This window comes from Penaeus monodon, chromosome 35 (assembly GCF_015228065.2).
Source record: "Penaeus monodon isolate SGIC_2016 chromosome 35, NSTDA_Pmon_1, whole genome shotgun sequence".
Lineage (NCBI taxonomy): Eukaryota > Metazoa > Arthropoda > Malacostraca > Decapoda > Penaeidae > Penaeus > Penaeus monodon.
In genome coordinates this window covers 14603573-14618572 of record NC_051420.1, presented here as the reverse complement: position 1 = coordinate 14618572, position 15000 = coordinate 14603573, and the positions used below count along the sequence as shown (strand labels likewise).

Sequence of the window (15000 nt, the reverse complement as noted above, 5' to 3'; positions counted from 1 at the left end):
AAAACACGTTGCTAAGAAAGAAAACTCTGGTAACTCGGAATTTCGATGGGTAACTCAGGTATTTCGATGAGTGCGGCCATGGTCAGGTAAAAGATGAAAAAGAGACCGGTGAGAATGGGGCAGACGATACGACAAAGGGTGTTCAACCTGAAGGCGAGGGCAGTTCGACGAGCCTGTAGTCTCTCAGATGCCTTGTCGTTCTGTTTCCTGATCCACAGCAAGCAGCCAGGGGCACTTTTCTGTTGGGAAGGTCATATCGTTAGATCTTATAGCTGCAATGATAATAATATTGATGATGGTGATGATGATGATGATGATGATGATGATTATGATGATTATGATTATGATTATGATTATGATTATGATTATGATTATGATTATGATAATGATGATGATAATTACAACGATAATGATAATGATAATGGCAGTGGCAATGGCAATGATAATAACGATAATTATTACTATCATTAGTAGTAGTAGTTGTAGTAGTAGTAGTAATTATGATAACAATGACAATGATAATAATCATTTAAAAAAATAATGATAATGATGATGATGATGATACTAACAATATTAACTGTTAGCATTCACACCTACTCAAAAAAAAAAAATCTGCTTCAATTTATTGAGTTGGTTTAGCATCTATTTACTTATTTATTCGTAAATCCATTTATTTTAGCACAACCATATCGTATTTAATAGCAAATGGCATAATATGAACAAAGTCGATTTCAAACAAAGCAGCTTTAATTCTTTTGTTCCTCTTAACACACACACGCGCACAGACACAAACACACACACACACACACAAACACACACACACACACACACACACACACACACACACACACACACACACACACACACACACACACACACACACACATATATAGATATACTAATGAATTGGATTTGTTATCGACTGTCTACGCCATCAGACTCCTTACATAAAGCAATTAACAAAGAATAAATCCTGTGACCACCTCTGAAAACTGAATAGCAATTGAATGCTATACTCAGTCCAGTCCAACGATAAACTACAGTGTATTTAATCTCCTGTATGAAAAATATGGTATAATGTATTCTACTCCGATTCGCCTTTTTTATTCTAATTGACACATTAATATGTATTTTTACACGTCTGGTATTTTAAAAAGTCATGTACAACATAAATGTTACTTACAAAATGTGAACATGAGTATTGCAAAGTCTCAGTTGCCAGTTTTTCTTTTCCTGTCTTTTTCTTTTCCTTTATAGTCTATTGAAAATGTCGAAAGCAACAAATATTAACATAAAAACATTAAGAAATATTCTATATAGGTTTTAGAAATATGTTTAGAAATACAAAACATATGTAAACACAAATATGAAGTGATTCGATTAAAAGAAATAAAAGAGAAATGATGAATCAAGAGAACTCCACTGTGTCTTTTTTTTTTCGTTTTATGAAATAGGACGCACTATAATTGTCTTGTGTTTTATTACCCAAAATATCTATTAACACCATACTTCGTGTTTCTTCCTCTACCAAACATACGCATTTAGAATCTATGCAAGTTCCACAAAAGTAATCAGTCACTTTTTTCACCGTAACCACCTTTAAACCACAGCCTCTCACCTTGCACCAGTTGATGAAGGCAACAGTGACAACAACCAAAAAGAGGCTGGTGATGCAGTACACAAACCAAATGTCCATCAACTTGAGGTAAGCGGTCTGCGGAATCGAGGCACTCATCTGCAAGTATAGAAATAGTATCTGTCTCTTTGTTTCTCTTTCTCTTTCTTTGCCTTATTATCTCTAGTTCTCTTTGTCTGTCACTGATTCTCTCTCTCTCTCTCTCTCTCTCTCTCTCTCTCTCTCTCTCTCTCTCTCTCTCTCTCTCTCTCTCTCTCTCTCTCTCTCTCTCTCTCTCTCGAACTACCTTTTCTCTGTTTATTTATCTTTCTCTATTGAGAGATGACATAGATGTGCAGGTCGATAAGAGAGAGAGAGAGAGAGAGAGAGAGAGAGAGAGAGAGAGAGAGAGAATGACTGAGGGCTAGGGACACGTATCTGCAGATACTTAAAACATTGTTTCTTTCTTTATTTTATATTCTAGATCTAACGAGTAATTTATCGAATGTACAATTATATACAGCTTAATAGTCTACATATTCAGCCTATGACTTTTCTGCATGTGTACAAGTTCATGCAGATTTCCAGGGAGGGGGATGGAAAGTGATCGAGTGAGAGGGGGAGGAAATGAGAGGGAAAGTGGGAGGGTGGACAGGGAGGAGGAGGGACTGAGGGAGGGTGGAGATGGAGTGCGAGAGACAGAGGTAATAAAAGGGGGAGGTAGGGGGGAGGAGAAAGGGAGGGGGAGCGAGAGAAAGGAAGGAGAGGGAGAGAGAGAGAGAAAGAAAGAAAGAGAGAGAGAGAGAGAGAGAGAGAGAGAGAGAGAGAGAGAGAGAGAGAGAGAGAGAGAGAGAGAGAGAGAGAGAGAGAGAGAGACTGCATGAGATACTTAAAGAAGGAAATAAACAGCAGACATTATCTGCCCCTCTACTTAATCCCCTCACATCCGCCCCTCTTCGCTCCTGTCCTTTCCCCTCCCCATCACATTCGCAGTCCTACCCTCCCTTCCCCCTCTTTCCCCTCCACCTTCCCTGCCTTCTCCCACCTGCGTGAAGAAGGCAGCCTCGACCAGGAGCGCCGTCAAAGCCACCATAATACGCTCGTTGAAATCCTCGACGGGAAAGAAGAAGACGATGTACCCGATGACGACGATGATGAAGGTCGGGATGTACGTTGACGTGACGTAGAAGGTGGACAGATTGCGGAATTTCATCTCTATTACTTGGCCGCTATAGTTTCCCTGTAAGGGGTGGTGTGAAGAAGATTGAGTATTTGTACTTTAAAATATTAATGATGATTAAAAGAGTAAATAAACGCCCCCTAGCGCCATTTTAGATAAACTTAGACTATAGCTAACATTTTTTTTTCCGTGTCATTTTCGTGACCTTATTGGTTACAAGAGAGAGAGAGAGAGAGAGAGAGAGAGAGAGAGAGAGAGAGAGAGAGAGAGAGAGAGAGAGAGAGAGAGAGAGAGAGAGAGAGAGAGAGAGGCAATATCATAAGGTTACCTCCCCATCTCTTGCTAGTATGCCCCTATCAACTATTTTTTTTCTTTCTTTCTTTCTTTCTTTTTTTCTTTTTTTTACTTCCTTCATGTGGCTAATCCTGACCTGGAAACTGGCTCTCTAAAATACTCTTACCTAAACCTTAATTACAGTCAAACTTATGCTCAACTAATATTTTACCCAAATACTCAATATCATTTTACTCAAAGAATATTCACATATGCCCAAATTATACATCTACCTATATCATATTCAAATTTATGCCGAATATATTCAGTCCATATTCAAATATATCAAGTTTCCAGTCCAATACAGTTGAAATACATAAATATTGCAGTCTTAAACAATCAAAAATGTATTCGAATATGATAAAATTATTCTTAGTTTCTTTAAATCACTTCACAGTTTATGGCCTACAAGATATCATGACCATAACCTTCTATAGAATCTATATTATGCTTTACCTAGTCTAATTTGTCCTACAGTTATTGTCAAGTTAGTTTGCCAATCTACTTTAGTATTAGCAGCTAAAGATAGAGAGAAATGTGGAAATTTACCCTGCACTGAATACCACTGTATTAGTTAATCTATTCGAGATCTACAGAAAACTTCACTTATTCACCACATCCTCAGCCGTCATGACTTCCTCCTTCAGATAGTACGCCATCAGTTTCCTCTTGCCGATGTACTTGACGCCTGGTCCTTCAGCCACAAGAGCGATGTAGTCCTTTGTCAGCCCTCCCAACACCATACCCTGTAAGGATGTAGGTTTTAAGTATTACCCCAATGTTTACACAAATATTCAAGTACATGTTTTTTTAAGCATTTGTGTAGTACAACATCAGATAAAAGAAATCTAAATAGAGTCTCAGTGGAAATGTAAGAATAATAGTAATTCATAAGAAAAGATGAAACACCAAAGGAACGTTTCCTGAAAATCCTGTTATAATGACAGACAACATGATAACATATATGTCTACATTTTTATACATGCTATGTTAGTATATGCACAAGCTTACTGATGTTTACATATGGGTGCATATATATATACACACACGTTAATTCACATAACATTCAATAAAGGAAGGTATGGCGAGTTTTAAACGAAGACTGACTTACCAATTTACATGTCTGTATGGCGAGTTTTAAACGAAGACTGACTTACCAATTTACATGTCTGTGTGTCGAAGGGGAACGTTATGAGGTCGAACTGACATGAAGTTGTGACTGTGAGCTTCTGCACCAATACCAATGGATTATGGCGGCCTTCGAAAATCTCATCTGTGTAAAAGTGGGAATGAGTAAGTATGAGAAATTTCAGTAGGGTGAAGTATGCATTACGAGTGGAAAGTAAATAACAGACACAAAGAGGATACCAATAAGAGTAATAAAGGACAGGAACATCAGAAAGTACCTTACGTACAGCTGTTAATAAATATTAATCTTGTATTTGCTTACGTATATGGTCGTGAATAGATGGTGTTTTTTAGACCAGTTTTTTGCAGGAAAATGAGGTGTTGACTTATTTGTGTAACAGTTTCGTTGATGTCTATGCATGATAAGTTTCAAACAAGGAAAGATCTTTATTAGTTACTAACTATAATCAAAAATATTTACCACTGTAAAACCATATTCACTTTTGAAATAGTGTAAATATCTTAGCAGAAAGTGAATTATGACAAAGACAATCAACTTCAGCATATTTAATTGTTCCAGAGATTTTGTTAGCTTTTGAGGATAATTTTGGTTCAAATCATTTTGTTACGAGGTGTATCATCAAAATAAGACATTTGTTAGACAAAAAGCAAGGAGCGCAATCATGCACAAGTAGAGATAAACATTTTTGTCATTTAACAGACTTTAAACTATACCTTCCCATAATTTTTCATTGTTGTCAGGCAAAGGGTCTGTGTTCCGCTGAGCCATGAGGAAGCTATGGCGTGTGATTACATTGCTTGTGGTCAAAGCATCTCCGAAGAACTCTACTTCGGGCATCCAAGGCTTTTGTTCTGTCAGGTGAATGATGTTCAATGAGCTGTCTGTCTTGAGGTGGTTCAACATCAACCGAGAGTCCTTCCACGAGAAGCGAACTTCGATTTCGCACACAAAGTTGAAACCTGTGAGATCAAACGCACGCATCGAGAGGATCAGGACAAAAACAGATACATTAACTGGGGCAGACAAGTGGAGGCGCGGCGGTGGCGACTTTTCGTCATACATAGATGGAAAAAACAAGAAGTCACAGGAGATCTCATCCGATTCGTCGAGGCAGTTGATTTCCTTGTTGCATCGCTGGTGGATAGGGATGCAAGTTCCGTCATCGCAGGAGAACTGATGCTCCTTACATGAGGTCATTCTGAGCATGACTTCATGGCTGCCACAAGCATCATTGCTCACTGTCCAATTGTTGAGGCCCACCGGGTAGTGAGTAGGGAACTTCAGGGTGAATGTTGCCTTTATACTGGGGTCATCTAGACGCAACAACTGCCAGTAGCCAAAGTCAGACGCCGAAGCATTTTCAGGGGGAGGATGTTTGGTCATGACGGAGTAGTACACTCCATTAAACACAGGTACACCTTTCTCATCAGAAAGGAAGTAGTCACGGTCAAAGAATGACCTTTCACATAGGCCACGCAGCTTTAAGAATGAGATTTTAACAGAGTGACAGACCGCACAGAATTCCATTGCACAGCTTCTGGGAGCCCATTCACCTGAAGAAACAGTGTCTTGGCTTCGTTTGAACGATGCACAGGCCTCAGAATCATCGAATGCCGCTTGGTTCCCAAAGTTAGCATATGTGACTTTCCTCTGGTTTTCTTTGTCATACCAGTACCTTCCTGTTACATTACGCTGAATTCCAATCCAAATACTGCTACAACTGTCGACATGTGAAAGATATTGCTTATTAAGGGCTGTGTTTTCATCCTTATTCTTTGGTGCCTTCAAGGTGCTTCCAAGGGTATGGCAGAAATGAGAAGCCTGATTAAAGGTCCGCACCTCCGGAAATAAGGTATCGTAGGGCGTCTGTTTGCTGCAGAAGTGGTTACTGCTCTCTCTGTTTATTTCAACTTTGCTATTTTCGAAATTCGGTAATCTCAGCAAAGGAAACGATAGGTATTGTAGAGACATGCATAGGTTCACATTTGGTGTAATTTTCCATACCATCTTTAGACAGGGTTCTTATCATAAAGGCGTAAGTCCACCAAGGATCCTGCAAAGCTTTGGGTCCTGGTGAATCCTCCTCCAGGCCGATCCTGTTCCTGGCCAATGTATATCAAACCCCCTCCACGCACATGCAGAGGATCAAGGATGTCGTTCTCGACTCCAAACTTGATTAACCCATCCTGAAGGACTTCATTGTTCCCACCAGCAAGATCCAAAGCCACACAAATGGACGACCAGCTGCGAAGCTCCAATTTCAACTTCACATCCCGTTCCCACTTGCGATTGCAGCATCTCATCACCAGCTTTTTATTTCTGTAATGAAACCCTGACAAAATACTTATATTAGATTTATATACAATGGAAGACAATATCTTTAGTGTAGCTGAAGTTTACAGATATACACAAAATGTTTTGTAAGACAGGATATCATACTGTGATTCTAGTATTTTTCCAGATGGAATATCTGTAGCATAATGAAATGTAAACTCATCCTGTTAGGAAGGACCAACAACCCTCTGTTTTATTTTTTTTATTTTTTTTTTTTTTTTTCAAAATAAGCAATAATCACCAATGTATAATTCGTCATCATCTTCAGGATGAGCATATGAAAGCACCATGATTTCATCCCGTGCTTGAGTGAGATACAAGCGGAAGCAGAAGGTTAGCTGGGCAAGCTCTGGTATTTCGCCAAGGTACTTCAGGTAAGTGTCTGTAGAGGCAGCTCCACTACGCTGAAACGTTGCCATGGTAACAGCATTCTCTGACTCTAATTGTTATAGAAATAATAATAAGCTCTAGCTATTCTTTGACTTACTTTACAGAATAAGATACATCATATCTTCCTTCAGTGTGAAGTCTTTGAAGTACAGTATACAACAGTAACGTTAAGTCATTAAATCATGACCTTACCCTGATTGTATTGACCTTCGACATGGGGGCAGCAACTGAAAAGGGAGATGGTCACACAATATAACACAGCTCCAGTTTGCCTTCTGAGCCGCCCTTGGCTTTCCTGAAGTGTTTTCATCTGTTCAGATCTGCTTGCGACTCTTTTATGCTTGCTCAGCACAGAGAAGAGGAGGGACTTGAATGGTGTTTCGTCGAGTCTGGTGTCGGAAAAAGAAAGAAAAAAATGTGATAGGGGAAATTTAAATGTGTTATAACAAACACTGGGTAGTAATGTCAGTGTAATATGGAGCAAGAAATAGGAACATTGTTCAAACGTGTTTTAATTGAATGTATATGTCTCTGCATCTATATCAAAAGTAACTAGATACTATAACTGATCGATTGACATTCATAATACAATTCACACAGATCTGGCTCTATGCATCTTAACAATTAGATGCCATGTATGAAAGGCAAAAATAATTAATATAGCATATATCAATGTGAACCTGTGAAACCAATCTCTGGTAAAAACTAATGGAAAAAAGCTGCTAAAATGACGGTTCTTATGCTCTTGTAAAATTGTTGCTCTTTTACTTCCGAAAGAGTGAATATCAAATAAACTGTTTTGAATGTCAAACATGTTGTTAAGCTGTAATTTACATGCAATATCCATCACCAAACAGGCAGTCTACATTTGTCCATGTAAAGAAAAAAAATCGGGCAAAATATTGGATTTCATCTTTTGTGGCTTTGTAGTGCATATGTAAACTGCTCAAGCTGGACACTCTATTGGTTGGACACTCAACAGGCTGGACTTTTTTTAGATTAGACAAAGCATGATTTAAACATAAATGAGGGTGGATAGTCTTATAAGGCGTCTTCTGTGTGCGTCATAAAAGTTAATTTTGGATTAAAGTTAATCCAAATCCATAGTACTTGCACAGAGACACACTGCCAGGTGCATGATCAATGTGATTAGCAGTAAATTTGCCATTTTGCAAGGAAAAGCGGGTATCAGTGTCATGATAATTAGCATATATATATATACATATATATATATATATATATATATATATATATATATATATATATATATATATATATATATACACGCATATGCGTTAGCATTATGTCCTTCCGATATATGTCTGTGTCAGTACAAGTAAAATTACATAAATGGCTTCAGATAGCCTATAAATGTTATAGAAAACCGAAATAAAAATGTCACACAAAAATGAGATACTCATAATATCAATTTATTGTTTTTCTTTTCAATGTTAACAGTCATATCTGCAGTGTGAATATCCCACACATCGTATAAATATATATATGAATCTTCACATACATCTTGGACATGAAAATGTCAGAATTTGCTTTGTTATTGCTTATTATAAATATTAATGGCAACTGAACTTTTCTTTTCTATGGACGTTGTCATAATGTTTCATTGCACGATAAGTAGGATGAACTTGTCCTTTCAGCGCATGCGCAGGATTAAATCTAAGTTCAAAAGTAAAGACTGGTCTGAAGGTGAATTAAAAATTAATCCTGAACGCTGCCAATGCGCATACACAATAGAGATTTGGCTTAAACTTTATTACTGAATTAACTTTTATGGCACGTACAGAAGACGCCCATAGTTGGAAACTGTGTAGATTAGACGCACCTGTAGATTAGACATTTCTTTTGTTGGACACATAATTGCTTGAAGATTGCATAGATTGGACAACACATGTGACATACATCCCATTGGCTTCATAATGCATTGGTCGAACATTTGGCTGGACGCTTGGGATGAAACTACATACTGTAGGTTGGACACTCCTTACCTTAGGTACTGTTAGGGTTCAGACAACTCCTTCGATTGGATATTACAAATTTAAGACACTCCTCAGGCTAGACAATGCCTATTTTTCCCTTCATATGTTGGACACCACAAAAACTCGTTACTTCATAGCTTGAACAACAAATAAGTTTGAACAATACAGAAGATGGACTCTTAATAGCTTAGAAACTGCAGAAGCTGGGCATTGCAAAAGTGAGACAATGTTGTGTCTAAAATGTTAGACAAGCTAAAAATAGACACTCCATCGGTTGGACACTATAACAACACAAAAAATGGACACTCCACAGATTGCACACTATAAAAATTACACTGCAAAATAGCAGTTACAAGAGTAAGTATCAGTAAGTATCTTCTTTTCTTTTCTGACAGATAATGATTTATTTTCTAAGCTTGTTTACCTTGTTCATATTAGTGATAGTTCATATGTTTGTCCATATGTTCATATATTTGTAGCTTAATATTATTAGCATTATCATCAAATACTGCCTTTAATAACAGCAGTGACTAGGAATAACAGCAATGATAATATGGATCATTATCGTTATTGGTTATTGGCTTTTATATTGTTAAAAGTTACTTTTATCACTAAATTACTGAAATAATTTATGATTCTTAACATCATCATTATTATGAATATTTTAAAGGTCACTATCATCATTATGAATATTTTTAAGGTCACTATCATCATTATTATGAATTTTGTTACCACTATCATTATCATCATCACCATTACCATTACCATTATTATCCTTATCATCAGCATTATTATTGTTATTATTATTATTATCATCATCATCATCATCACCATCATTATAATTTCCATTTTTATATTATCAATCTTTTTTTATTGTCATAATTATCATTACTGGCAGCCGCAATGGTGTGCGCGGCTGGAGACCTAGCGCGTGAGTTCGAATCCAGACCAGGGTTCGAATCCAGACCAGGGTTCGAATCCAGACCAGGGCTCGAATCCAGACCAGGGTTCGAATCCAGACCAGGGTTCGAATCTAGACCAGGATTCGAATCCAGACCAGGGTTCGAATCCAGACCAGGGTTCGAACCCAGACCAGGGTTCGAATTCAGACCAGGGTTCGAATCCAGACCAGGGTTCGAGATAGGAAGGTCGTCTGCTCGGGATGACAGTCTCTAACAGCCAAAAAATTCCATCAAAGGAGGCACCGTCTTACCCCTTGTGAGGGAGTTCGTGACATTTTTTTATTCATTATTATCATCACTGTTATTATTGTCAATCTCATTATTATTAACATTATTATTACCATTGTTATTTTGTTATCATTATTATTATTATTATTATTATTACTATTATTATTATTATTATTATTATTATTATTATTAACATTATTATTATTATCATTATTATTATTATCATTATTATTATTATCATTATTATTAGTATCATTATCAGCAGTAGTACCATTAGTAGTAGTAGTAGTAGTATCATTATTGTTGCTGCTATTATTGTTTTTATTTTTAGTTATTGTTTTGTTATCACCATCATCATTATTTTATTATAATTATTAGAATTATTGTTATCATTATTATTATTATTATTATTATTATTGTTACTATTATTATTACTATTATTACTATTATTACTATTACTTTATTACTATTACTATTACTACTTCTACTACTGCTAATTCTACTACTATCATCATTTATTACTATTATTATTATTACTATCATTACTATGATCATTATTCTAATTACCATTATAATTCTTATTTGACTTTATTAAAACAATTATAACTCCTATTTATAAGGCACATGTTAAACTATGTTTCACAATTTAGACTTTATTACGTAGTGACATAAATATTATACAAGAAATAATGACACTGATAAGTCTATGTATTACCGAGTTCTATTAGCAATCATTAAAATACATTCCACAGTCCTTTTGAAGTAGCACGAGTAACAAGCACGTAGCAACGGGCACTTAAGTCTCTGTTACAATACTAATTTAGGTCACGTGAGAGCATGAGGGTACCCCAGTGAGTGTCCACAAGCCCCGTTCATTCCTGATATGAATTCATTCCCGAATATGAACTTGCCAATATATTATTATGGTTCATATTACCGTTGCTTGGTGATGTAAATGATTTCTTTATTTGCAGTTTCATTATTGTTTACGAAAATAAAATTGGACGATATGTGATATTCATGAATAAATAAAAATACATAATTAATCAGTAAAGGTCATTGAATATCTGCCTGACATTTGATACATCCTAGTGCAGCATCAAATAACATCGTCCAATTGTTCCGATTTTTCATTTATTTTTTACGGTTCTCATCATGACCATCACTATCATTATTAGCATTATGAATACTATCATAACCATTATCATTATCAACACTGTTATTATCAACATCGATCATCATTAGCATTATCAGTTTAAGCATCTTTATCATTACCGTCATCATTATCACTATTATTTCTATCACCACCGCTATTATTATCATCATCGTTATCCAATAGATTTTTAGAGAGACTGTAGATAAAGCAAGCCTGGACGCAACGACAGCCGTGTTTCCGCGATTGGTAGTTTTCGAGCTATCTTGCTTTTGGCTGTTGTTTACAATCAAGTTCCGGGTTATTTTAACATACTCCGAGGTATATCATTATCATCGTTATTTTTGTTATCATTATTATGATCATGATAATAAATGATGTTAGTCATAATGATGGTATGATAATAAACGATATTGATAATAATATTATTAATAATAGTAAGAAATAATAATAATAATAATAATAATTATTATTATTATTATTATTATATTATTATTATTATTATATTATCATTATTATCATTATTATCATTATTATCATTATTATCATCATTATTATCACTATTATCATTATTATTATTATTATTATTATTATTATAATGATAATAATAAAGGAAAATAATGATATCTGTAATAATAGTAATAATTGTAATGATAATAGTAACAATGATAACAATATTCATAACAATAATAATAATAATAGTAATAGCAATGACAATAATAAGAGTAATCATTATTATGATGATAACATGATGATGATTATCATTATCATCATTATAGTAATAAATAATGATAATACTGTTGCGTTAATGATAATGACGTTTAATATAATAAAAATGAAAATGATAAATGATAATTTGATAATGGTAATGATAATGATTATAATGAAAAGTGTAATATTAGTATATTTGGTAATGATAATGATGATAATGATAATAATTAATAATAAGTGTAATAATGATAATAATTACGATTATAATAATATGTGGTTTGCATCCTACACTTTCAATTTTGAACTTTTCATATATCTACCTACATATATATTTTTCTTTTTCTTTTTTTTTTTTTTCTTTTTTTTTACAGATATCAAGAGTGCTATAGATTGTACGTGCTAAATCAATGATTAGCATCTAATATAAACGTTAAATATCGATGAAAAAAAATCATAATAAGGCAGAGCAAATATTCATTACGATAAACATTGCGATATTTCCTTGTCCCTAATGCAGTTGTGTTCACGAATGATCTCAGCGATCATGCACTTACAACAGTTAGGAAAACCAAAGAAAGAGACAGCACAGGCAATATCGGTGTGTGAGGAATATGTGAATAACCTTGAGAAGATCTGTGGACGTCCCAGTAACACAGCTTCTCAAAGCACTGTACTTGGTGCCTTTTTTCAAGTGCATTATTTACATAGACGTGTGGTCAGAATGAGAATGTATACTTAAATATACAAACAGTCGTACGTACCGGAGAATTGCGTACAATTCAAATACTGTAAATTCCGTCATCATGTTGAAAGTATTTTTAATATATCAAGACTTTTGTGATAGAATTTAGAGTGAAAGCTGTGGTTTCTGGATCATTGTAATTGTTGGTTGGCTGGTGTCTGAAGTGTTTTAATTGTTGATTAGATGCTCTTAGAGACTATTTCTGGCTTTATATTCAACGGCTTACCACTACAGTACCAGACCGCTAATCAACCAGGGATTAAGATTTTATACCCCAGCTGCTCAAAATGCTGAATCGTAAATCAAAATTAGGTTAAGAGCGGAAGAAAAGGCATTGGCAAACTGCCTAGGACGGACTCAAAGATAGCCTTTCTGGGTGACTTTTCCAGGAATGAAGTAGAAGCTAAGTAATCCTGTAAGAGAATCACTCAGAGAAGAAACTCTGGTAATTCGGAATTTCGATGGGTAACTCGGGTATTTCGATGAGTGCGGCCATAGTCAAATAGAAGATGAAGAAGAGAGCAGTCAGAATAGGACACACGATGCGGCAAAGGATATTCAACCTGGAAGCGAGAGCGGCACGGCGGGACGCAAGCCTGCCTGGTGATTTGACTTCGTGTTTCCTCAGCCACAGCCCGAAAGCAGGGGCACATTTCTGTAGGAGCAGAGAACACATTCTTAGAACTGATCAGCTAATTCATTCATACGAGGTCTAGCTAATCTATTTATTACAGGACACCTAACGTATTTCCAAATACGTGGTAATTGTATAACCTTGAAACGTAATTTAGTTGTTTTTTCACAATGAGTTTTTCATTCCCACCTTGCACCAGTTGATGAAAGCAACTGTAACAACAACCAAAAAGAGGCTTGTGATGCAGTACACAAACCAGATGTCCACCAATTTGAGATAAGCTGTCTGGGGGATCGAGGCGCTCATCTGGAATTATAAGTGCAGTTTGTTTTTATTTTATCTCTCTGTAGAGAGACGGATGGAGATGAATAGAGGGAGGTTTACATTCATTCACTCACACCATTACGCACATGTACGGACACAAGCAGAAAATTACCCACAGTATCAGTATATATGTACATATTTTACAGAATTCGTTACAGCTGTCTGATCAAAGTAGGAATAACACAAGAATTTCTATGCCTTCTATAACTTCTAACCCCAATGGCATTGGAGCATAATACTGAGACTGGGACACTAGGAACACCATACTAAGCTTGGCACTGAGGTACTGAAACGAGGAACATGCAACAAAGGCTGAAACTGAGGTAATGGGACGAAAGATATAGACCTAAGTTGAAATGAGGGACATGAGACAGCTGAAACCAGGGACATAGGACTTAGGTGAAACCAGGAACACAGGAATTAGCTGAAACCAGGGACATGCGACAGTTGAAAGCAAGGACATACAACTTAGCTGTAACCAGGGACATAGGGCAATGGTTGAAAGTGGAGCTCTGAAACAAGGGACACTGAACTTAGCCTGAGACTCATGAATTAAATGCATATACTTTTCTCAACAACAGTGGCCTACTTGACTAATTCAGCAAACGGCAATGCACCATATCAGGAAAGGCAGCCGTAATTGAACGGTAGATTAATAGTGAAAAGGATAACTGGGAGCTGTAGTTATAAAACTGAAACAGATTAACTAGTGCAAAGTAACAAAAATAGCATTAGAGATATGTGTGCTTTCAACATATCAACTGTATTAAAGATGCTGTTTGATGGAAATGACACCGTGAGCAGGAACGCCTCATTTATTCTGAACATTCTAATCATCTGGATATGTGTTATCCCCTACTTCATCTGTATTCAGTAAAAATATGGAGGGAGAAAAATCTAAAATGGGTCTTGGTTATTGTGTTATAGTCACATATTTGTCCATGTTGTTCAGTCACAAATTCAGACTTTTATGTGTCTGAATCCGTGTGGTATACATCTAAACCTTGATTTATACACATGGATTTTATCATTTGAGTCTATGTGTTATAGACACATTTTTAAATCTGAATCCACGTGTTACAGAAAAAGACTTTAAGAATCTGGGGTGGTATTCACGAAAGGGTTTAGACTCCGAAATTTGTCGTAGACAAAAAAAGTCTGATTTGCCCCATTGCCACATCTTAAAGTTAATGCTGGTAATAGAACACACAGTTATATCGTAATAAACCCTATTTTGATAATCTATTGTA

At 35.8% G+C, this 15000-nt stretch overlaps 2 protein-coding genes across 2 annotated transcripts in view; both read right to left on the bottom strand.

Moving 5' to 3' along the window:
* Window positions 1–6287: 6287 nt before the first annotated feature.
* Window positions 6288–8170, bottom strand: LOC119595249 (neuronal pentraxin-1-like). The gene is made up of 4 exons (XM_037944410.1): window positions 8113–8170; window positions 7195–7229; window positions 6854–7016; window positions 6288–6610 (listed from the first exon to the last, which is right to left on the bottom strand). Exons 1-4 carry the CDS (start codon window positions 8168–8170, stop codon window positions 6288–6290), a joined length of 579 nt encoding a protein of 192 aa, XP_037800338.1.
* Window positions 8171–13098: 4928 nt separating this feature from the next.
* The window catches only part of LOC119595336 (glycine receptor subunit beta-type 4-like), a 3076-nt gene continuing 1174 nt past the window's right edge, over window positions 13099–15000 (bottom strand). The window contains exons 2-3 of the mRNA XM_037944489.1: window positions 13616–13732; window positions 13099–13447 (exon numbers count right to left, since the gene is read on the bottom strand). Of these exons, the coding sequence (XP_037800417.1) occupies window positions 13217–13447; window positions 13616–13732 (348 nt within the window). The 3' untranslated portion in view covers window positions 13099–13216. The remainder of the gene's footprint in view (window positions 13448–13615; window positions 13733–15000) is intronic.